This window comes from Pteropus medius, unplaced genomic scaffold (genome assembly GCF_902729225.1).
Source record: "Pteropus medius unplaced genomic scaffold, Ma_sr-lr_union100, whole genome shotgun sequence".
Taxonomy (NCBI): Eukaryota; Metazoa; Chordata; class Mammalia; order Chiroptera; family Pteropodidae; genus Pteropus; species Pteropus medius.
In genome coordinates, this window is record NW_024340849.1 from 22,029,554 (window position 1) to 22,053,251 (window position 23,698).

General features: G+C 39.8%; 1 protein-coding gene across 1 annotated transcript in view; it reads right to left on the reverse strand.

The window, feature by feature from the left end:
* Positions 1-781: 781 nt before the first annotated feature.
* Positions 782-23,698, reverse strand: part of SETBP1 (SET binding protein 1) — a 324,498-nt gene continuing 301,581 nt past the window's right edge. The window contains 2 exon segments of the mRNA XM_039842615.1: positions 782-1,478; positions 1,481-1,912. Coding sequence (XP_039698549.1) covers positions 1,309-1,478; positions 1,481-1,912 — 602 coding nt within the window. The 3' untranslated portion in view covers positions 782-1,308.

Genomic DNA, 23,698 nt, shown 5'->3' on the forward strand with positions numbered 1-23,698 from the left:
CCTTGGAGCATTTTCATTTCTTTTTTCAGATAAGAACACTTACTCCCATTTGCTTTTCAGAAATAATTATCAAGAGATAATGGACTTCTTCTTTATTGTTTCCTTTTTTCCCCCATGACCTATGATAGTTATTTGTATGAAAAAAATCACATACCAAGGCATTGCTAGACACTCATCTTTCTGATGGGTCTGGGGTTTCAGTTTTTGGTGATTTGTCGGTTATTTCATTTGCTGTGGGGTATTAAAACCATTTTATTCTGCCTATTCTCTGATGATATGTTTTAAGTATAAAAATAACCTGGTTGAAACCTGGGTCAACATATCCTCAGCTGCTCTAAATCACTCATTAAAAAAAGGCTCTATCAATGCTGAGTATTTGTTTCACAATGACTGGGATTCAAAGCCAAGGTCCTTGCGACAGCATGCCAAGGGTGAACTTTAAAACACAGTTAAGGTTTACATTACTTAGGTGTGTACCAAGGAAAAGAAGGCAGCAAGCAAGTAAGTTAATGAAAGGTATATGGAAGTACATAATGGGCAAAGGAAAAGTAGGAACAGACAATGCTAAATATCAGTGTTTGTGTGATAGAGGAGGCATACAGAAGAACATGAATGCAAGCCTACGGTTGCCTATCACTAGAATTCCACCTTCTGATGACATGAGTCCATCTGAGGAACTGTATCATTAATGGAAAGATTCAGGTCACCCGAAGATGATGTTGGTGCCCAAAGCCCAGCCAAGCTTGAAAAACCAAACGAAATAAAAACACCCGAAGATGATGTTGGTGCCCAAAGCCCAGCCAAGCTTGAAAAACCAAAAGAAATAAAAACCAATTAAATGTAAGTGGGTTACAACAAAGCCAGTTGAGAAATTTGCAGCTTTTCTCCCCTTGGAATGTTTCCTAATTGAGGGTATTTCCCTTTTAATTTCCCTGGCCAGCAAATGCAATGGAATCAAGGGTGCGCCTTGGATGCAGGAGGTCAGGTGGCTGTCGGAGCACCACCGGCTTTCTCCTCCTGGATGGGTCTTCTCGCTGGCTTGCAAAGGCTCTAGCCATACTGGAGTGCCACTTGGTTAGGAACTGCTGAAAAGCACAAACAAGCTTCTTTTGAAGGCGTCCTCCCTGCTTTGCTTTCCCAAGAGCTACTGATGGCTCAACCCCGTCATCTGGCCCGATTCTGCCTGCCCAGCTTCTGGAGAGAAGGACAACGGTGTCCCTGCAGAGGGGGATTCCGCTCCCACCCCGGCTCACTGCACTTCCAAGGCTTCAGTTCCCCCAGCCCCAGGTTCAGACGCCCAGACCCACCCTAGGGAAGGACATCGCTCTCACTCCCTCTGGATTTCCTCTGCCTTTTGGCCTTCACCTCCTCTTCCTGGGGAAGGGGCTGCTGCTGGGGAGGCTGCTGCGGGGACTGGGTGGGAGGCTGAGGTTTGTGTTTCCTCTTCCCCTCCTCGGGAGGTCTGGGCAGAGGCGGGGTGGGGGCGGGGCGGGGCGGGGCGAAGGGAGGGGCGTGGGCAAGGCGGGCGCCTCCCGGGCCATGTGGATGACCGCTTCGATGGTGGCCATGATCGTGTCTTGGCTGGCGGTGGGTTCCAGCACGAGCGGGCTCAGGCTGGGCTTCTGACCCCTTTTGCTGGGCAGATCGATGCATTTTTCCAGCACCGGCATTTGGTCTCTGGAGTCCTCATCGAACTGGGTAGGCTGCTTTCGAGGACGCCCCCTCCTCTTCTTGACGAAGTTGTTGCCTGTCTTTGATTGTCTCTGTAGCCGCTTGGCCTTCAAGATCTTGTTCACGTGGTCCAGATTCTTCTTGGTGGACAGAATCTTGGTGTAGTTGCACATCTTCCGCACCTCGCACTGGATGGCTTCAATTTCCCGCCTCTTGAAGCGTTTCTTCAGGGAGGTGCTGGCTGCAGGAGAGGGAAGAGAGAAGAAACTGAGCACAGGATGCCAGTTGCTTTAAACCCAGCCTTTTCAGCGACAACTGGCATTATAGCTGGCTATGAAGATTATGAAGAGCTAATGATATGGATATGATGTAGTACCCAATATTTTTTTTTCTTTACTAGTATTAAAAGTAAAAATAGACATCAGTTAACTATCCGATGTATACAATGCATTTCTATTTATATTATTTTAATCTTTATAACAATCACATGAAATACTCTTGTTCCCATTTTTAAGATTTGGAAACTGAGGTCCACGCCAAGTGAGGAAATCTACCTCGGGAGTCAATGTCGGAGTCATAATATAAGTTTCCTTATTATAGCTTTTATTTTTTACAGACTTTTGACATTTGTTATGATTCAATTTAGCATTTAGGTTATACTTTCCCCTTTTTAGAAAACGTTGAATGAATAGAATGAGAAGCAGCCTTCCATATCAAGCCATCTGGATCATTCACACGTACCGTCAACCTCCAAAAAGAGATGCCTTGACCTGAACTGGAATATGTAACGGAACCTATTTTCTTTCTAACTCTCCTCCTGACAGGAGGGAGGATTATTTTCTGGGACACTCTATTTGGGATGACACCATCTCTTTTCCCCTGTAATGTTCTGGACTTGTCAAGTTGCCTGATGATGTCCATTTGACAAGTCCTGAACTAGCTCATCCTCTGGGAACCTGAAGGGAAATACCAGCCAGGTATTTCTGAAGCATTTGTACTCGTGCTACTGGGCTATTGTTTGGAAAGAGCTCTTTTCATGTCCTAGTGGCCAGCTGCTCCTCTAGTTTATGAGCCAAACCTCTAGCCTCAGGAAGTCCTGTACTGCCGCCACTACTGCTTCATTCTGAAGTTCAGACAGCGTGAAGTGTGAATGACTTCAATGTGTAGCAGACTTGCCCTCCTTTAGGTTGTTCTTGCTCCTTGTGTTGTTCACGAGAAGGCACTCGTGTCTATTCATGTGTATACACACACACACACACGGGCACTCGCAATATGCTGCTGTCCCATCTTCACACTGGCTATTCCCTCTGGCCATTTATAAACTTAAGAAGTGTGTCCTCACCTAGTTCTTTGCTGCTCTGATTTCTCCTAAATGCGCAATCCCAAAGAAGCCCAGAATAGGGTAGAAGAGTTGACCCTACTAAATGCCTCCAGCCTATAAGGAAATGTGTTTCATTTCAGCATCACCGTTTATTGTGTTATCCCAAATTGTTTCAACTATTAGTTGAACACTGTAAGGGAGATGGAAAATTGCTGAAAACACGGATACCACTCTCACTTATTCTTGGGTCCTCCCCCTTTGTTCTTTCCTCTGCTTTACGCCATTTCTCTCTCATGCTGTGCCCAACACACATCTGCAGGAGGGTTTTATTTGAAGTTATTTACACCACTAGTTTCGTGCAGTGAGAAGCTTTGAGTTCCCCAGGACAGGTCAAAATGTTACTGCTTTTGGCCAAAGGTCAAAGCAAGACTTTCTAAGCAATGCATAACTAGGAAACAATCTTTCAAATAAGTTATCAAAGATCAAAATAGAACAAAATCAGAACAAACTGCAAAATTCTTGTAGTTAGTGTTGTAAAAGGAAAAAGGTTGCTCGATTATAAGCTTTCGAAAGCAGAGATCAACTTTTACTGGTCTTTATGTCCTTCATGGGGCACAGCATGGTGCCTCCTGCATGGAAAAGATTTCAAAATTGTTTCTGGACTGGCAATTTACACTAATCATTGCTGCCTTATAGTCATATTCTTCTCTAAACGAGTTCTAGTTTGGATTTTTAAAATAACCACTTTCAATATAGTGACAGTAAGAACATGTCAGAGCCAAATAATTTATCTTGTCTGCATAGTTTATGAGTAAATAGAAACTAGTCAAAAATACTCCACAAAACTTCTGCATTATTCTAAATACAGATTCCATGTGCAGTTTACACTCTCTACAGTTTATACCATCCGTAGAGGAATAAAATGCAATGTGATATATAATAGAGCATGCATCTACAAAGTAAATAATTTTGAGTAATCAGTTCACAATATTTGACTAAGTAAAGCTTGATTGGAAAAATCTGTGAGCTGGAGGTCAATTGGGGCTATGATAACCAGTGGATTGTCTCCCTCAGTGTATTCTTTTTAGTGTGAAATGCCAAAAACAAACCAAAAAAAGGAACCTCACAGATAATATTATATTCAATAATTTTTATATTGCATATTTTTTATTAAGCTCTTGTACTGAAAAATGATTATGAAACAAAAATTAATTCTGAGTAGCACAAAGCTACCAAACTACTACAAATATCACAATCGACTCCTTTACATCCTCCATTCATATTTAATAAATGTTAACTTTGTGCCAGTAGAGAAAGAACACGTTATAGATTCGGCTACATCAGTGCTCCCCTCTCAATTCTACCTCCTTCTCTTTCCATGCTTGTATTCGTACTTTTGCTACATATACATGAAACTCCATCATAAAAATTAAATGTCTGAAACCACCTGATGTTGGTAATGCTGTAAGGAAGTGGGAACGCTTGCACACCGTTGGTAGGAATGTAAACTGGTATAATCATTTTGGACAGTGACAAGGGCAATAACTACTAGAGGTGGAAACAGGCAGGCTCAATAACGCCCCAGTGATTCCACGTCCAGGTGGTTGGTCTCCTTTACGCATTTGTCACAGGAAGCCAAAAATGCACATGGAGGTTCCTTGAAGCTCTGAAGACTCTAAACAATCTAAATATTAATGCAAAGGATAATCAATCAACTGTGATACATTCAAATAATGGAATATTACACATACGTTAAGAGGAATAAACTAGGAATAAATATATTAACAGGTTTGAATCTAAAAAAAAAGGTTGAATAAAAAAGTAAATGATGAAAGTGTTTTTAGTAAGCCATTTATGCAAATTTAAAAACACAGAGATGCCTTAAATTTTTATTTTATTTTCGATGTCCAAATGTGGAGGTTTAAAGTGTCTACATGCTAAACATCAATTGTGAGCCAAAGACTTGGTGGATGAGATTTCAGTCTCTTTTCGCTCCAATCTACCCTGTGGGACCTTATCAAGCCTCCAGAGTAACGTCGTCCAATAGAATTTTCTGCAGTGGTTGAAATGTTCTTTATCTGTGCTGTCCTACATGGCAGCTACTAGATACATGAGGCCACTGAGCACTTGAAATGTGGCTAGTGTGCCTGAAAAAAAAATGAAATTTTAATTTAATTTTAATAGCTACATGCGGCTAATAACTACCCTAGTTGGCAGTGTAGCTCTAGACCTAACCACCCTGAAATACGGAGAACACATTGGATTCATTCAGTAAAACCCAGATTGTGGGAAACTTTGGGCAAACAACCTGGTGCCTTAACAAGTAAGATGCAAAAAGAGACAGAAAATGGAAAAGGGTGGAAGTGTAAACTAAAAGAAGCTTGAGATTAAATGATTATATTTGGATGCCAACTTAAACAAATTGTCCATAGAGATCACAGATCATGAATTCATGAACATCTGTGTACTATCTGGGCATTTCATGATGTTATATAATTACTGTTAACTATTTTAGGTGTCATAATTGCCTTGGGATCATGCTTTTTTTTTTTTTCTTTTTAAAGTACCTATCTTTTAGAAGTAAACACTAAAATATTTATAGATTAAATCATATGATATTATCCGGATGGCTTCGAAATCATAAGAAAGAGCGGAGGTAAGTGGAAGTTTTGATGAAACAAGATTGACCGTTATCCCTGTATGCAAACAGCAGAGTACAGGGCAGCGAGAAAGACTTTGTGCAGGTGCAGCTGGAAACCAGGTTGGACTATGATGAACCGCTTAGCCTCTCTGGGTCTCTTCTTCTTCATCTCTTACATTGGATGTTTTGACTAGATGCTCTCAAAGTTCCCTTCTAGATTTAAAAATTGTTATAATTCTTTCCTATACTCATTATCAATTGCCTTGCCAAATGTGAGGTGGTTTTCTATAACATTTATTTCATCTAATAATTTTGAAATCCTAATGTCAGAGAGGACTCTGGACTTGGCAGGGTTCGATATTCACAAATCTTTCTCCATATTGCTTATGACTGCACTGTCTCTCTAAATGTTTTCAGATTTTTCTCCCTTCAAACTGTTTTCTTATTAGACGGTAATTTCTGGGCTCTTGCAGCAAGATTGATTCCATATTTGCTCTCCTACCTATAATTGTCCTATATCTTGCCTGTTCTTTGTTAGTTTTAAAAAAATAATTATGAGTGGCCAGGGCAAATGCAAATTCATTTCTTAACTCTGCAATGCAAATCATCTTCTAGACATTTCTCTGTATATAAAATTGTCATGAGAATGGTTGAATTGGTTTTGGTCTAAATCTAGATTTTCTATCTCTTTGCTCCCATTATCAGAGTATTGGCTTATCAGCATTTGTTGATTTTGCCACATCTTTTATGACAGTCAAAGACTAGACTTAGAACTGCTTTTTGCACACTGGCTTTATAGATGTAGTATAGGCTCTGTGAGCAAGACAAGGGCCAATAGGCTTAGTTTTATAGAAGGCTCCCGAGCGATAGGTGCTAATAGTTTGGACCCTTTACTTTGCCCATGCTCAAGACACATCCTAGTTTTACAAGAAAATTTTGGGTGGGTCGAAGAGGGAGGCAATTTTATCTCCAGATTCATTAAAATTTTTCTCGCTGTTTGAATATCCTCAAGGGGAGGTGGGATAGTATTGGAGACTGGTGAACTTCCTGGAGTTGAACTGCCTTCCAGGGTGGACAGAGCTGGAACACCAACTGCCTCACTCAAGGCAGAGAGGTGCACTGTGAATTGTATCGTTTGCTGATCTATGTTAGAAGATTCTTCGAAGGCAAAGGCCACGTCTTTTCTCCCTGGCACAGGTCATTCACACAGCAGTGCATAATCTGGTACATAGTACGTGATCAGTAAATATAAGCTCAAGGGAATTCAACTGTGTAATGTTCTCCCATGTAAATCGTGGTTTTTTTTTTCTTTTGTACTTTGTACTTAACTCAGTAATGATCTCTTATTTTCCTATTGTTGCTTTTTAGTTTTTGATGGGATGTATGAAGCAACTTGTCTTGGCATGCAAACTTTTTCAGTTCTTCCTTAGAATTTAAATTAAGTTTCTATAGTCTTGGCCTTAAAAGCACTTTTGAAAAGGATGGCAAGTTACCTCTGCTGGTGAGACCTCCGCAAGGCAGGGTACATCTGAGTTGCTGCTGGTTAGTCGGCGCAAGCACTATAGGACCGCTTTCCAGTTTGGGAGCCAAAATTTACAATTATGGGTTTGCAGATGTGGGGCACTTGTCATGAAATAAAGGTGCTTCCATTCTGTTCTTAAAGTCACTTTAATATAGTTTGAGGTTTCTTTGAAAATGTGACAAGCTTATTAGAAGCACAGTAACTGCTTGACTTTGAAACGAGAGCTTCTTCTTAGGGGTTTATTATGAAAGAACATCTTCTGTCTGCTGCAATGGCTTGTGGGATGCTAGTTTTTCTTTCCCTCCCATTCCACATTTCTTCCTGGTACAAGTGGATGTAGGAAGTGAGGTGGATGGTTTGGCTTATGGAGAGGTGAAGCAGTGGGGTGTGCGTGTGTATATTTATGTGTGTGAGCTCTGAAGTGGCAAAGGCCACGAAACAGTAGTGTCCCAGGATGTCTCCCCTAAATCTTCTGCGAGGTATTACTGGTGTTAGGGATTTAGAAACTTGCCACACACTCTTCTGCCTCTGCTCACCTTCTCTTTGCCTCTCTAGGTCAGATCCTCTTTTAAATCAGCAGCCTCCCAAGTAGATAGCACATTCCCCAAGGAGAAAACAAAACAATCTATGGATTGCAAAAAAACATTTTTTTTTGTTTTTATTATTTCTATTTTATCTAAAAATAAGAACTAAAGTTAAGCATTGCAATGCTTAATATATGAAGCAATGGTGAGGCCCTTATTTGGGCTACACATCAGATGATGTGTCACTTGTCACAGCTGGGCGGGAGGTTCTGGGAAAAGAGTAGGCTACATGCATTCAAGGGTCGACAGGCATTCCATCAGTTTGTTACTGTTAGGGTGCTGTGGTGTCCTTCACTCTAAATGCAACAGCGGGTCATGGTTCATTTTAGAAAATTAGAATCTTTAAAAGAAAAAAAAATTCAAAATTTTTGTAATGAGTCAGGAATATCCATAAAAGATGTGATATACCACACAGTCTTACCGGTTATCTCACAGCCAACTGCATAAAAGAGTTGCCACTTTCAAAGATGAATTTGGCATTTTTTTTTTTTGTACAAAAAGACAGGGTTTCTCAATGTTCTCACCTTTTCTGTGCTGTTAATGGCTGTTAGTAATGTCACCTAGCAGTTGTTAAAAGGCAAACAAAAACTTACTGTCTCTTTGGGGTAAAATGGGCAAGAAAATAACAGCTTTTAGAAAGCAAACATACTATGGAGACGGCATCTCTGAAAATTGATTGAAATGTTTCCATTGTTTGGCAAATTTGTTGCTGAAAATGATAAATTATAACATAAAATTCCTTAAATCTGCAAATTAAAAAATCTTGTAAACAGAGTTAAATTTCAAATAAAGAGTTTCTAAGATCTGAACTCATTAAAAAATGCAATGCCTTTCGAAATGCAAAGGTATTTGCTCGTTAATAAGGAAGCCAGTTAGATTTCAACAGAAACCTTTGGTTAACTGATGAATGGGATTGAAAGAAAAAAGTATTAAGCAGAATGACGCACTTTGTCCTTTTGGATCTATGTTTATGTGAAATATCCTTTTAACCTACAACATCTATATTGGAATAAACTGAATTCGGGATCAGATCAACAGATGTTAAAAAAACAAGCTTTTCAAAAAAAGTATTCAATTCAATCACTTTGGCTCTCTCTAAAACATCACTAAAAATATTAAAATTAGCATAAAATATTGATGACTGAAAAAGCTTTTGTTTCATTAATAATTAAAGTTCAATGGAATTTAAAATTATTTCAAGAATATTATTTATTTCAGATTTATTTCAACCTTTCAGTACTTTAAAAGATGAGTACATATAATCTGAATAGGTATTTGCATGGGGTAAGTGTTCAAAATTACGTTACTGATATCATCACATGATAAAAAATTTGGACCGCTTTAATGTTTTCCTTTCCTTTTCTAAAATCCTGAAGAGTTTATTTACTCAGTATTTAATACTAGAAGACCTTCACTTTCCATGAACACATGACCTAAGAAGCATTAAAGCCTCTTGAAGACCATATGTGCTCTTCATACCCCTCATAACAAAAAACTCAGCTCCTTTTTCATAATAGATGCTTGATTAATATTTCCTACTGAATTGTTTCCGATTTTAAGCTCCTAGAGACCAAAGCCTGGATATCATTAATCTTTATATTCCCTAGAGCACCTTTAATTAAATGGCATGCGATTCCAAGGCAATCAGAAGTGTCTTATCTATGGAGAGCTCCTGGATTGGGATTCCAGCCTGATTTCCTTTATTTGGTTAGGCAGTTCTGGGGTCCTGGTCCCTAGGTTTGCAGAATCCCTGTCTACTTTGACCACAGGGAAATAATAGCAGTCATTTCATGAGCTCGGTTTTGGACAAACCACTGTGGCTTTGGACAGATAAAAGGCAGTGGTAACTTGTCTCTAGAGAGAAACTGAGCTGAGTTAAGAACATTGTTAGGTTGCTTGGGAAACCTCTAAGGAAGGTATCCAGGGCTTTGGCAGACCAGAGAAAATTGGGGGAAGGGAAAGAGCTCAGAGATCACAGAATTAGCAACAGAGGTGATTATAGCTGTTTATAAGGTGCACTGTCCAGGTTCATTAATAGCAATTGCCCAGGATGGGTCTGTACAGAAGAGTCTTTTAAGTCTGGGAGTTTTTCTGGGGGTGCTACTTAACTAGGGGTCAGGGTGGCCTCCTAGACTTTTGGAGAGGAGTGCATTTTGAGTGGCAGCACTCGTAAACTGAGGACTATTAGGGCCATTTAGCCCTACTCTGTTTCAGTCAACTTTGGCTTTTGTATGTTGCGTGTGGCGCAAGACCCAGCAGACTGACTAGACAGCGTGAAAGGCTGGATAGAAATGTAGTTGACGCCAAGGAGTTTGACGCTACATCTGTTGAGTCTCACAGCATGCCAGGTGGTCACATGGCGGGGGTGGTTGCACCCTCTCAAAGGGCTCTTTATATTTCTTTTTTCTTTCCTCTCAAACATGGCATAGCTGTATCCTTAACTATAAATACCATCTCTTATATAATGCTCTACCTATTATATATGCATATTCATATTTGCGAGAGATTTTTTCTTTTTAAAAATGTTGAAAACGAAAAACAGAAAAACAGGGAGGAACAAAGAATTAATGTAACAAACATGATCTTATGAAGATTTTCACATTATTAATGTTTAGTCTGAGGTAAAGTAAATCCTTGTGACATAAATCCTTGAAGCTAGAGCTTCAAGAATTATGTCAAATGTTAGTTATCCATTTTTTTCCTTCCTAGTCTTAATAATTGCATTTGCTTACTTAAATACTCAGGCTAGTTGTTTACAATCTGATAGAACATATACTGACCAGGCTATCAGAAAAATAAGGTTCTTCTCTCACCTTTTCACCCCTCAGTTATATGCCCCTAGACAAATTTTTTAATTTCATGGCAGGACCCTAACTTCCAGATAAATATAATTTTATAGAAACAATCATATACCTCCAAGTCTTCTCTGTTTTAGGTAAGATCTCCTTGATTCCTTCATCTGTGTTTCATATGAGATGAATTCTAGACTATACTCCATTTTGATCACCCTCCTCTGGAGATTTTATCACTTGCCAAATCTCACCTTAAACTTTGGTGGCCAGAATTAAACTGATTTTCCAAGTATGAAGTAATTAGTGCAGAAAAACTGACTTGATTTAATTTTCACGATCAAGGAACTATATGTCTGTTAATAAGGCTACATTAAAAAACAAAACAACAACCCTGCCTTTTTTTTTTTTTTTTTGCAGCACCAACACTGTTGGCTCATATTAAATGGAAGCTCAATTAACTCCTTTAAACACATTCATATAAACTGCCATCATGCCTGGCCATTGCGTGTGGAATTGGTTTTTGAGCTTAAATATAAGCCTTCCTTTTAAATCTGCAAAGTTTAATTTTATTGGTTTTAGTCCAGTGTTCTAGTCTGTTGTGAAAGTTTTGAATCTTAATTTTGTTTTCTCAAAGAGTGCCCAGATTTGTAGAGATTTCTATAGGGTTTAAATACTCTCGAAGTTAATGACTGTCCTTTTAACCCCTTCTGGGCATGATTCGAGTGACTCAAATGCATGCTATTGTTTTTTCTCTTTATTGAACTTTTTAAAGAAAAAGTTTTTTTCCAATTTATACAACAAAATATCTCTGCATTCTGCATAAAAACAATAAACAATTCAAACCCATTGCTTTAGACTTCCACATATTTTTATGTCTGGTTAGTAGATGATGGATGTACCACAAAAGCAATAACTCTGCATAGCCACAGGTGTGTGCCCAAGTCTATTATTTCTATCAAAGAGGATATTGCATCTGATGTTGGATTGGGGAAAAAAGTCTTGCATTTTTCTTTCATACAGAGGCAATCCTCCTGCCTTGGTGAGAAAGAAAGGGACAAAAACAAAATAAAACAATACTAGGTGTGGTTCCAGTGCTTTCTCATTTCTGCTGGAATTCAGTATATAATTCGGTCTTAAAGCTTCTTATTGATATTTTCATTTTGGTACATTCTACCCATTCTTTAAAACTCCAATTCAGTCCTCTTCCTAAAAGCCATCTGAGAACTCTCATTTCAACATTAATCTTTCTAGTCCCCTCTATATTGCTTGGGACTCTCTGAGAACATTTCACAGTCTGTCGTGTATTAAGATTATGGGATTAAGCTACACTTATCTCTCCTCTTAAATTGCGTTTTCTTAAGGGACAAGGGCCATGTCTTCACCATTCCTATTTAATCTTGGAGCAAATATTGATGGAGCCCCACTCTGTGCCAGACACTGTGCTGGGCAGTCGATTCTGTGCGCCTCCGCCTAGGGACCGGTGCAGAGCTCAGCTGACCTACTGGAACAGAAATCAATCTATGTCGACTTGACCTAAACCAAAGCTTACTATTCTATAAAGTCTGTGTGTAAAATATGAAAGGATTTATTGAAGGGGACCCAAATCACTGTAAATTAAATTAGATCCTCACAGATTTCAGCTGTTTCCTACTCTCCTCAGAGCCCCATTAGCCATTTGGAGTATCTAAGCTGTGACCAAAAGCACGGAAGTACCGTGAAATACAGACTGATATCTAAACCACTTCGTAGGAGAAGTGGTATTTCAGTGACAAAAACAAGTTTGAACTTATCGAGTTCCATTAAGAAAACCAGCTTGAACATTTAAAGCCCACAGATTGATTAAAACCATAGGTCCTCGGAAAATGGAGACATGTATATATTATATATTAATTATCTAACACCAAAAACAAGACGGAGAGAGAAAGAATATGAATGGTCTTTTCATTGCTGAACATTTGGATCAGAATTATAGTAGTTTATTGTGGAGGAGTGGTCATATGCTCTCTTGGCAAATATCTGTACATTCAAGTTCTGAGAACTATACCAGTAGTTTTTTTTTTTTTTTTTTTAAATTTACTGCTTTCCATTTTTTTCCCCCAACTATAAGCTTGGACAGACTCAAGGCCGAAAATACTCCTTCCTCAATTTAAGATTTGACAATTTAACAGGAAAAAGCTCATTCATCATCTTTCCCTTTTAGAGACCATAAATTATTGGCTCATATACTATGTGGCTTGGATTCTAGGAAAAGTTAGTATAAACAAACCCAAGTTACAATGCATGGAGTAAGGGAGTGAGTCATAAACAAAACACAGACATATGCTCTCATATAAATAAGGGCCTGGATCATCGGCTTCCCAAAGTCTGCTTCCCATTAATTACACAACAAAATGAACTTTCCATATGTAAGCCCAAATCACTTAACTCTGGCAACTTGTATGAGACAAAGACCAGGACTGTAGCTCTTTAGGCACTAACTAAACTGGATTCAAAATAAGGTAAATCATCTCAAAATATCTCCAGGTATCGGAGGGCATGAAAGTCCTTTAGAGGAGTGTTTTTGAGCACTGAAACTCCAGCAAGCAAGGAACACCGCTTGAGGCTGGTCTGGATCCCCTGCTGAATTTAAAGCTAATATCGGGCTTACTGTCTTTTGTTCTGAGCTCTGTCATCTTTATGGAGCAAGCCCTGGGTCCAGGCCACACAGGGTGTTCACAGACATTGCTGGGATCATTGAACAGTTGAAATTCCCTCCATCAGTACCTTTGCTCTGTCTTATGAACCCGTCCACTGGTAGCACAAAGTCACATTTCCTCACCGTGTATGAAAGCTACCTGGTCTCTCTTAGTTTAAAGAGGAACCAAAGAAACAGATGAACAATTCCTGGGGAAGAGGATTCTTCCACAGGTGAAAACCTCTGAGAGGTGGAAGCAGCTGAGCTCTCTCCCTGTGTTGTTTTCAAAAGCATATCTCATAAAACAAACTGAATTAGTTACAAACAACACTAAAATAATGTCACATTTTAGGAGTCCTGAGTGGGGAAGAGGGGAGAAAATGGGCTTTTATTCTTTGCTAGAGGAGGTTATGTGCGGTTTTCAATACTTCATTTACTCAATAATTATTTTTATGACATCCACTCGTACTGTATCAAAGATTATACAAAGTAAGTGGAATGAACCATTCCTGTTTTCATATGAAACTAAGGGGAAGAGGAAGAAACTAACATTTGATGAATCTACAGTGCAGTCTGCAGAATTTCACATATTTCCTCATTTAACTGTGATAGCAAATACACAAGGACATTACTATCTGTACAGAACAGAGATGAAAACTGAGACCTCAGAGGTTAAATCATTTTTCCAAGGGCACACATCTAAGAGGTCATAGACTCAAGGATTTAAGCAAGGGCTTCCCTATTTCAAAGTCAGTTTCATACCAGTTTTCCTTAAGAAAGCAAAGAAGACAGGGAGCTAGATAAGGAATGAGAAAAACCTGGATTTCCCTGTTAATTTTCTGCTGTTAAATGCATTGGAGTGCCAACTTTCTCTCATAAAAATTTCTCTCAATTTCGTAATCTCTAAGGGCTCTTCCAACCCCCAAATTCCATAATTAAATGACACAAGATATTACTACAGATTGCAATGTTACTTCTGCTAGATTATGCATTTTGCACATTGTTTGGATCCTGTTGCTTTCTCTGGTTCAAATTCCGTTAATGGTTTCCTATAGGGAGACAGACAGTCTCATACGATGAGTGAAGTTGGACTGGATTATGAAGGAAGGAAGCGGGGACGAGGGGAGGACCTGGAAAACTAAAGAGAATATGGCCCATCTAGTTGACAAATGTTATTCTGTATCAATCAGTTGTTGCCATTTAAGAGCACAAAGTGATATATCAGACAGTCTGTGTCAAAAAGCCATAAATCTCGATTATCATATAAATCTTCTGACATTTACAAGATGCCAATTAATTTAAAAAAAAACATGAAACCCTTTGTAGTTCAATCAAAATACAACTGCAGACAGCTATTGGTCCATGGCTGCCATTTTGTCACTGCCTTTCAGAATGTTCACCACGTCTCATTCTAGAATTTCAGGAACACCATAACACCATGTTCTGACTCCAAACCTTTCTTCCAGCCTCGTCTGTTATTTCCACATTCACTCTCTGTCTCAGAGATGTTGTAAACTTGTCCCTCCTGCTTCTGTCTGCTTATTGACTTTGAGTCATCCTTAGATGAGGCCATCTCAAGGCCATCTCAAGTCTTCTCTTCCCAGATCACCTGTCTCACTGTCTTCTGAACTCCCGTAGCAGCATTCAGTTGGAAATTAATGACTTGTCGATTGCTAAATTCTAGCTCTGTTAATATCCGAGATTATTATTTACTCCATTTATTTTTTCATATTATTTGGTCATCTCATGTTTTGAAGTCAGGCCTTCCCAAATAATATGAAAGTTCCCGTAGGGCAGTAAGTATAAGTAATCTTATACCTTCATGTATCAACATTACAGGTGCTTAAAAATATTTGACATTTGCTAACAAAGACTTATAGAAGTTCCAGTCAGATGAGCTCCATGTAGCAGTTAATAGCCTCACGGGTAGGGAGGTTTTGTGCCCTAAGATAAGGGTATTTGGAGGGTGGAGTGAGGATAACACTTCTAAAGATAGTTAACGGATGTTATGATCTGAGTCATAACATGACTAAATTGTGACTTAACATGATTACATCATAACATGCCGTGACTGACATCATTTTTGACACGAGAGGAGTCATAAAAGTGATATACTGTTTTAAGTATGTGATTGGTGTTTTGATCTGCTATTTCATTTTTTTTCCACCACTGCCTAAAAGGCAGACATTATTTTTCCCATTTCACTGATGAAGAAACCAAGACTCAGAAGTCTCACTTAGACTCTGAGACTTACCTAAGGGAACAAAGAAATAAATACTGCAGGATGTACAACATCCCTGATCCCAGAATCCAGTTTCCACTATACATTTGTGTGGTAGCCAGAAAGGTTTCCCGGTTCCTAATCAGGTAATATTTTAATTCCGTTCTCTCTAGGCTCAATCTCCTCATCTGTGACATGAAAGGGTTTGCAGAGGTCCCTTCTGGTCTATTCTAATCCAGTCTTATCTGGTCAATTCCAGTTGAAGCAGCAGGAGAACTGGATCCCCTGGGAGGATACTCTGGTATTACTCCAGTGGCTCCAAGAAGGAGAATGATGAGGGCTGACGGATGAGTGTTATTACTTTCTGTCTTTCTGTCTGTTGCTTTCTCACATCTGGCTCACAATGCTTACTCTATTCTCTCTCTACTGCCTCTTTTTCTCTCTGTCTCCTTCTCTCTGTCTTTCCTCTCTCATAGATTGACTATAGCCTGCCTAGATCACTAAAGATCATTCTTAAAAGACAGTCATTACACAGTTCTTCCATGTTGCCTAAGGCCATTTCTGCAGCAATGAGCAGGAAAGATCTCACCCCGCTTCTCAACAGCTGGGCTCCGTATGCCAACTTCACCGGAACCAATAAGTTTTTCAAAAACTCTCCATTAATTACAGGAAACCCAAAGTACTGTCCCCCCTTCTCATTAACACAGTTGCTTTCAGTTGCCACTAAATTATCTCGCCACCATTAAACCAACAATCTAATTAGACTTCTGGAAATGGAAAGAGCCAGTGAATAAGGCAGGCAAACCACTATCACAAAACCGATCATAAAATATTTCTGCCCTTTCGTTCTTGGCTGCATAAAATCTGCACCTGGATGAGCTTCTTTTCATCCTTTCACATTTATAAAGAATATTTGATACAACACGAGTATCTTAATAGACATTGCTTCACGTATGGGAGGTTTTCTCTCCTGCATTTCAACCGAGCCTGGAGACCTCATTACAATAATCGCACCTGACTCCCCCTGAGCTGATACCTCACAGCCAAACCTCCCACAGGGCTTCAGTGGAGGTGTGAATGATACTATCACTGGGAAGAAGATAAAATGTATTATTATCATTACTCTATTTTTAAGAGGGTCTGACTGTGGCAAGAGGTGGTTGGGAACGTAATCTGTAGGAAGCATTCTGAGAGGATAAATTGAGTTAAATTCACAGACAGACTTTTAAACCTGTTATTAAACCTTCTGTCTTCCCTAAAATCTGAGCTCTGGAGAGAAAAAAATAGTTAAATCAAATCTTGACTTATTTATTGGGTGTCTACTATGCACTCAACACTATACGAGGTTGTTGACACCCAAATACGATTATAGGTTGTTTAATAGCTATGCTCCTGGCTTTTGCTTCTCTTATCATCATCCCATATAATCCAAGTTTCCAGAAATTCATGTGATACTCGGTACTTACTGAATGAGACAAAAACTACATAGGAAATGATCGCCGCCCTCCAGAAACCAATACTCCAGCCACAATGCAAGATGACCACATATAAAATAAAGTACACTTAGGCCAATGCAATCTCCAGCTTTCCACCAAGTGACTCATATTGAAAAATCCCATAGAACTTTCGAGTGAAGGGAGACACAAGCTTCTCCTTCTCTGAATAAACACATACTCATGTACTGTGCTGTGTATGCATACCATATAGGCTGACTCTTCAACTTGACAATAATCTTCCCTCAGGATATTCTGGTGGATTAGCCAGAAGCTGGTCTGCCATTACTGAAAAAAGAATTCTGGAAGCCCCAGAGGTCCCTCTCGGGTTGCTCCCTGTGCTCAATGTTCCCAGGATGGTTAACTGTTTTCTGGTGCTGATGTGGAAAACAAGGCAAAGAATTGACTCTCAACTCTAATGAATACAATGCTAGAGTACGTCTTTTCATGCATCGGATGGTTTTGCATAGGAAACACTTGTTCAATGCATTTTGACCAATATTTAATGAATATCTATTGTTTGCCCACTCAGTGCTAGGTGCTGGGCTTTTAAAGTTGAATTAAGTCTGACAATAGGAAAGTGGACAGTCCAGCAGGGGATGGAGGCATGAGCACAGACACTATTAAATGTAGAGATGAATGATCAATGGGCTTATGGGGAGCTGTATGGCACAGAAAATGTGGTATGCAAATTGGACAAGGGATGGTTCTCAAAGTGCGTGTAAGGGAAGGCTTCTTAGAGTTAAAGGCACCTATGCTGAGTCTTAAAGAATAATCATGAATTAGTCATCCAGATGGGTTGAGGGGTAGGTGAGGGAGAGAGGAACATTCCAGGGTGAAAAGCAGAAATAGCAACAATAATAACAACAACAATAGCAGAGGCAAGATTAGCACTCATACTCTTCCTGTGTGCTAGGTAGGCACTCTGCTAAGATTTTCACATCCTTTCATATCTCATTTATTCTGTACCACAATCCTCTATACTAGGTGGTACGCTTTCCCCCATTTTACAGATGTGAACACTGAGGTGTGAGATCATTTAGCTGGTAAGTACAGCTCTGAGATTTCGATGCAGGAGATCTGGAGCAAGAACACATGCATCCAACTATAGCATTGCATGGCCTGTGTGTGGTGTTAAGAAAAAAGGGCCAAAACTTAGAAACGAGGCAAATGGAAGGCTGCATGTCCTTTTGGAGTCTTACTGTATCATTTTACAGGATTCACTATCGACATCCACTACTGATTAAAAGGCTCAGACTCTGCCTGGTAAAAGGATAACTTTTAAGTTTTTGCCAAGAAAAGATGTAAATGGTTTCTGCCCAGTAGAAAAGACCAGCTCAGAGGTTATGGTTTGATTGCCCATTAGGACATTAGCTGAGCAACTGCTTGATGTTCTTTCCCTAATGCCTGCATTCACATAATGCTGTCCCTCCACTTGTTCTATGGACCAGCTTTATCACCACGTTGGGTTCTTCATCAAAGTTCCACGACTCTTTGAAACGAGTTTATATAGTTTTTTGAAAATTACACTCTGCTTCGGGGCGAGGGGCTTTCCAAAGAAGTCTGGTGCCGGCTGACATTTCCAAGGCAAGGGGATTGGAGGAGAAGGCAGAAACCAGATTCTGGAGAGTCTGGTGTGTCTCTGGATGTCTACAGCCTTGGCCATGGGCTCGGCTCAGCTGCGCTAGGATGTCCAGATTAAATTAGGAAAGAGCTTATTTTGTCCTTTTTGGGCAAACACAAAAATAATTTCTGGAGGCTTTTCAGAAAGCCTTTGATGAGGTCTTCAGGGAGGCAAAGAACTTCTAATCCTTCAAGGTCACTTCATGAGGCCTTTTCAGGAGCCTCACATTCAGCTCAGCTCCCAGAGCAAACAGTCATTCTGTGCTGCTTCAAAATAGGTTTATAAGTAGCACTTTCCAGACAACTTGAATAATTTGTTTCTAAAATAAAGTTTTATTTTCTCTAGATCTTTTTTTAAGGTTCTCTACTGTGTATTTTAAGTGATTAGTCTGGACTTGTAAGAATTCATTTTACAATTTGGAGACTTCTTCAGTTTGTATACTTATGGCCTTTGAATGTTCCAAATCCTATTAACTTGCACATTTACTTGCTCTGTTTTGGTTCTTTTGAAAGACAAGACTTTTGGCTGAAGTGAGCTATTATTTTGGTTAGGAGTTTCAGATCATGATTCCACATAGTACAAAAAGCAAGTGAAATAAATAATTTTATAAGTCTTAAATTCCTGTTCACTGCTTTTTGCATCTGTATATTATTTCATTATTTTGGGCCCCTTAGCTGGTTAAGAGCAAATTCAAGCATCCGAGAATTTGGGAGTTAGAGGCAATTTTCACAATCATTTCGTTCCAGCTACTAGACTACTGGATTTCATTCTGATTCCATTAGAATTAAGAACCTGTTCTTTTATTTGTAAAGGTAATTTTTCAAGGTTAAGGTTTCACATCTTGATTATAAGCATCCATTAGTTCTCACTGGGCTGATTGTTTGGTTAATAACTAAATGATTTACCTAATATCAGTCCTTGACTCAGAGCAAAATGTCTAAAAATTTAATAGACTTGTGAAGCTTAAATATTTCCACTTACTCATAGGCTCTCGCAGTTTTAAAGGCAGATCATATAGTGTGAAGAATAATGACTTAGCCTGGATACAAAACAGATACAAATGAAGTGCTATGCTCAGCCTGCTTTCTTCTTATCTCTTACTGGGCTACACCATGAGCAGTTGAGATTTGGTGATATCGACATTGACATGTGTCTTTTTTTCTCCTTGGATTTAAGATGAGAGACTATTGGTATTTGCGTGTTTGCAAGAGATAGAGAGAGAGACAAAGAGACAGAGAGAGAGAACAAGAAGAGAACAAGAAGGATATGATTGCTTGTTTTTCCATCATTCCTATTCTAGACTTTCCGGTGCAGAACCCTAGAGATTGTTTTCTTGGTGTTTCACTAAATGAATTCCTCTAAAATTTGTAGTCTACTTAACAAAGGAGTCTCATCTTAAATATAAAGAGGGGGGCATGTTTCAGTAGTAATATCATACATTCTCGACACGTTGCATGACCTCCTGAGAAGTTAGCTCAATAGGCAGACAATCAGAAAAATTTGCCCGACTCATTCAGGTATAGATTATCTGATATGGTTATTAATTATTATTGGAACAGCGATAGAAGTTATTTCAAATTATGCAGCGCTTTGAAAAAACTTTATTGAAGCTTTTACTGCATTAGCCCTAATTACTCAGAATGATAATGCACTGCTCCCTGAATCAGACCTCCTTCTTTGTGCCGGGAGACTGCAGTTGATCAATAGCGATTGAACGGTTTGATCACAAAGGCTGACCTGCTTGAGCACCAGTGGCAGCCACTGCCATCCCTTTCTCCCAGTGGTTCAAACTGACATGTTCTCAAGTCCGGCCACCCTTTCCTGCTGCTCCCCTTCCACCTCACCCTCTAAATCAATAACTTCAAAATCTGCATGCTTCCCAGACTTTGAGAAGCTAAAAACTTGCCTTAAACAAAACAAAACGAAACCCACAGCGCGCACACACACACACACACACACACACACACACACACACACACTCTTGAGCTAGAAAAGACATTTTTTAAAACCTCTCACCTGCCTTCATTTCTCCGACATTATAATGTTTATAAAATAAAATGGGAGATGTTTCTTCTTTTTTTATTTTGTCAAAGATCACCTGTCTGAAAAAGTACCGGTAGGACTATAGACTGATTAACTATTTGGCAAATATTTACCAACAGCCTACCACATGTCTGTCAAACGTCTTCCGTTTGATTATTAAGCAGTTCTGAGATCAAGCATGTTTTTCTCAGATGTTTCTCACCGTGTCTCGTTCTGTTGTCGGCACACGGCTACTGCCCTGCAATCATTCATTTCACTCAGTGCTTATCTACTAAGCATCTGCTATGTGCCAGGAACTGTACTAGACACTTTAGCATCCAGTATTCTAAAATGAAAGAAATTTCTAAAAAATTGAATTTTTCAGTTTTTTTTTCATTTCAGTAAATAATTTCTTATTTTTGCTTTCTAAGCCACTTAGTTTTACTGTTCTTTCCTTATCCCCCGCCCTCCCGCCCCCCTCCATGCACTTGTCTGGGTCTTCAAACCCATTCTTTAGAAATGCCGACCTTTTGAAAAATAAATTAATTTCTGTACACAGCAAGAAGTAATTCTAAATTACCTTGCTTATAGGAAAAGATGAATAAGCGGACTGACTCTAAAGAAAACAAAAAATAAGTGAGTTGTCTCATCAGAAATGTATATGACTAATGCACAAGCACCCAACTGAATGAAATCAAACCCAGAATGATTTATTAACTGTCTACTGTGTGCCTGAGATGGTTAAAGCTTGCTACCCTCATCAACTTAGGAGTTCCACTCACTGTTCTCTAAAAGAAGTAGAGTCCATAGCTACAGAGAAAGAAGTCTGCCTTTGGTAATGTTGGGCCTATGACCGAAGTGAGATTCCCCAAGAAACTAAGCTGTAAATCAAGAAATTGGGTTCCAGTCCAATTGCATGACCTCAGGCAAATCTCTGAATCATGTGTGAAACAGGGCATTGGACAAGAGCCAAGCCTGGGGGACCCTAACTCTCTCCAGTTTGTGGGAAGCTGTGTCTCTGTGGGGAGCAGAATCTTAGGAAGGTCTGGCCTCCTACACCTGGGGTAGATCTCTGGCCTGTTTTCCCCCAAAGGTTCTGCTCAGCAGCCTGAGACCCGGAAATGGACCAAATCTGTGAAATTCTCACGAGGGTCTCAATGTCGCACTATCCAAAATAAACAGCCCCTTCCTGAACCCTGAACCAGGAGAACTTTGGCTCAGCTCTGATTAGCAGAGAGGCAGGTTTAAAAGTTTAACCCCACCTGCTGTTTCTACACCCCTCTGGCATATTTGTAAATTGCTGAATGCAAATAGAGGAGGCAAGCCCATAGAAGGCTGGGATCCCAAGAATGAGTTCTCTTACACTGACTAGAAAGAGTTCAGGGGGAAGAAAATGGGGGACCACCTGTCTTTTGCCCCTGGGAAATATCTGCTCGGCAAGCAAAGGTGGAAACACGCAGGCTAATTTCTAAATCCATAAAGGGAGGTCTCCAGAGCTTAACCGACAAGGTCGAATAAGCAATTTTCTGGGTGAGTAGTGCAGACGTTGGCCCAAATCTTTCACTCCAGCCCAGTGATGACTTCCCTGAGTTGCAGGCAAGGCACCAGTTCTCACTCCCAGGACTCCGCCACGTTGCGTCCTCTGCCTGCACGCCCTCCCACGAGGGGCTGCTGATCCATCACGGCTCAGGGGCAGCCTCTTCCCCACTCCTCTGTGGCTCTCCCTCCTCCCGTCTCTTCTTGTACTTATCACTGCCATTATTTACCTGGCATTTCCCCCAAAACTTTTCATTTCATACCTCGCATGTGAAAGATGTGAAGATTTATGATCATATTTGAGAGATGATCCCATTCCTTCAGAGCAAGATTTCCCAAATGGCTGAGGAGAACACCATTTCCAAAGAGATGTTAAGAGTTATTTCCGGAAAAATGGGTTTTGTGGTCAAATAAGATTGTGAAATTCTACATCTCTCCCTCCTGGACCCTCTCAGTGAACACTGGTCAATTAAAGGTTCTGAACAGCCCTGCTGAAAGCAAGCAGGTGGAATGCAGTATTTGCCACACTCATTTAACTATGAAAACACCTTTTATCACAAAATACCTACTAATATTTTGCTGAACTCGCTTTAGGAAGTGTCCTTCCAATTATTTCTTTCTGTTATTTCAATTAGGCTCATTTTCTAATTACCAATAATTACTCTGAAGGAGGTAGGTATGTAGACAAGTTGAGTTCTCTGCTCAAAGCAACCTGCTGCATTAGAAGACGAGTCTGGAGTGAATATCAATAATGAGTCTCTCCTTGGGCTTCTAATCATAATAGGCATTTCTAAATACTACAATATGCTTAACATTTACCAATGCATGAATTTGACAAATGTTTATGGAATGCGCCCTCGTTCTGTGTGCCATGGAGATAGCAAGAACCTAAATCATAGATTCTACCTCTGAAGTACGTACAATTCTGTTATGAGGAAGAACTCAGATAGAAGACATTTCTCACTTAGCCTATGAGTGGGTGATAAATGCACATAGAGACACTGGATGCTGCAGGCATACAAAAGAGGTGTGACTGGCTGGGCCTTGAAGATCAGCAGGATGTGAGCAGGAATTGAGTAAGCCTGTCCTCAGAGAAAGGTGTTAAGCCAAGTCCAAGGCCTCCTTTCCTCTGAGCAGGTATGAGTGTGGTACAATTGGGGCTGGTTCACAGGGACTTGTGAGAGATTATACGGGAAGTAGAGGAAGGCAGAGCATCTGGGATGTCCGAATAAAGAATTTATATTTTATCAATTGCCAGGGGAAGAGTCTTGTGACAACTGGGGGATTCATGACATCACGGGGGTAGAATGAATCAAGGCCTCAGGGAAACTCTGACGCTGTCCCCCAACCCTGGAAAGGTGGTGAAATGCAGTGAGTGGGCACACGGCTTTAGGAGCCAAGTTGGAATCCCGACTGTCCACAGGTCCCTGAGTCACGTTCCTTTACTCTTAGCTTTGTCTTCTGAAATGAAGACACAAGTATTTACTTCACAGAGTTCTTTTGTGAGTTACATGAGATAACACGTACAAGGCCCTGGATGATGCAGAGATTCATAGTTATTAAATCTTGATAAAGAGTAATGGATACTGTTATCATT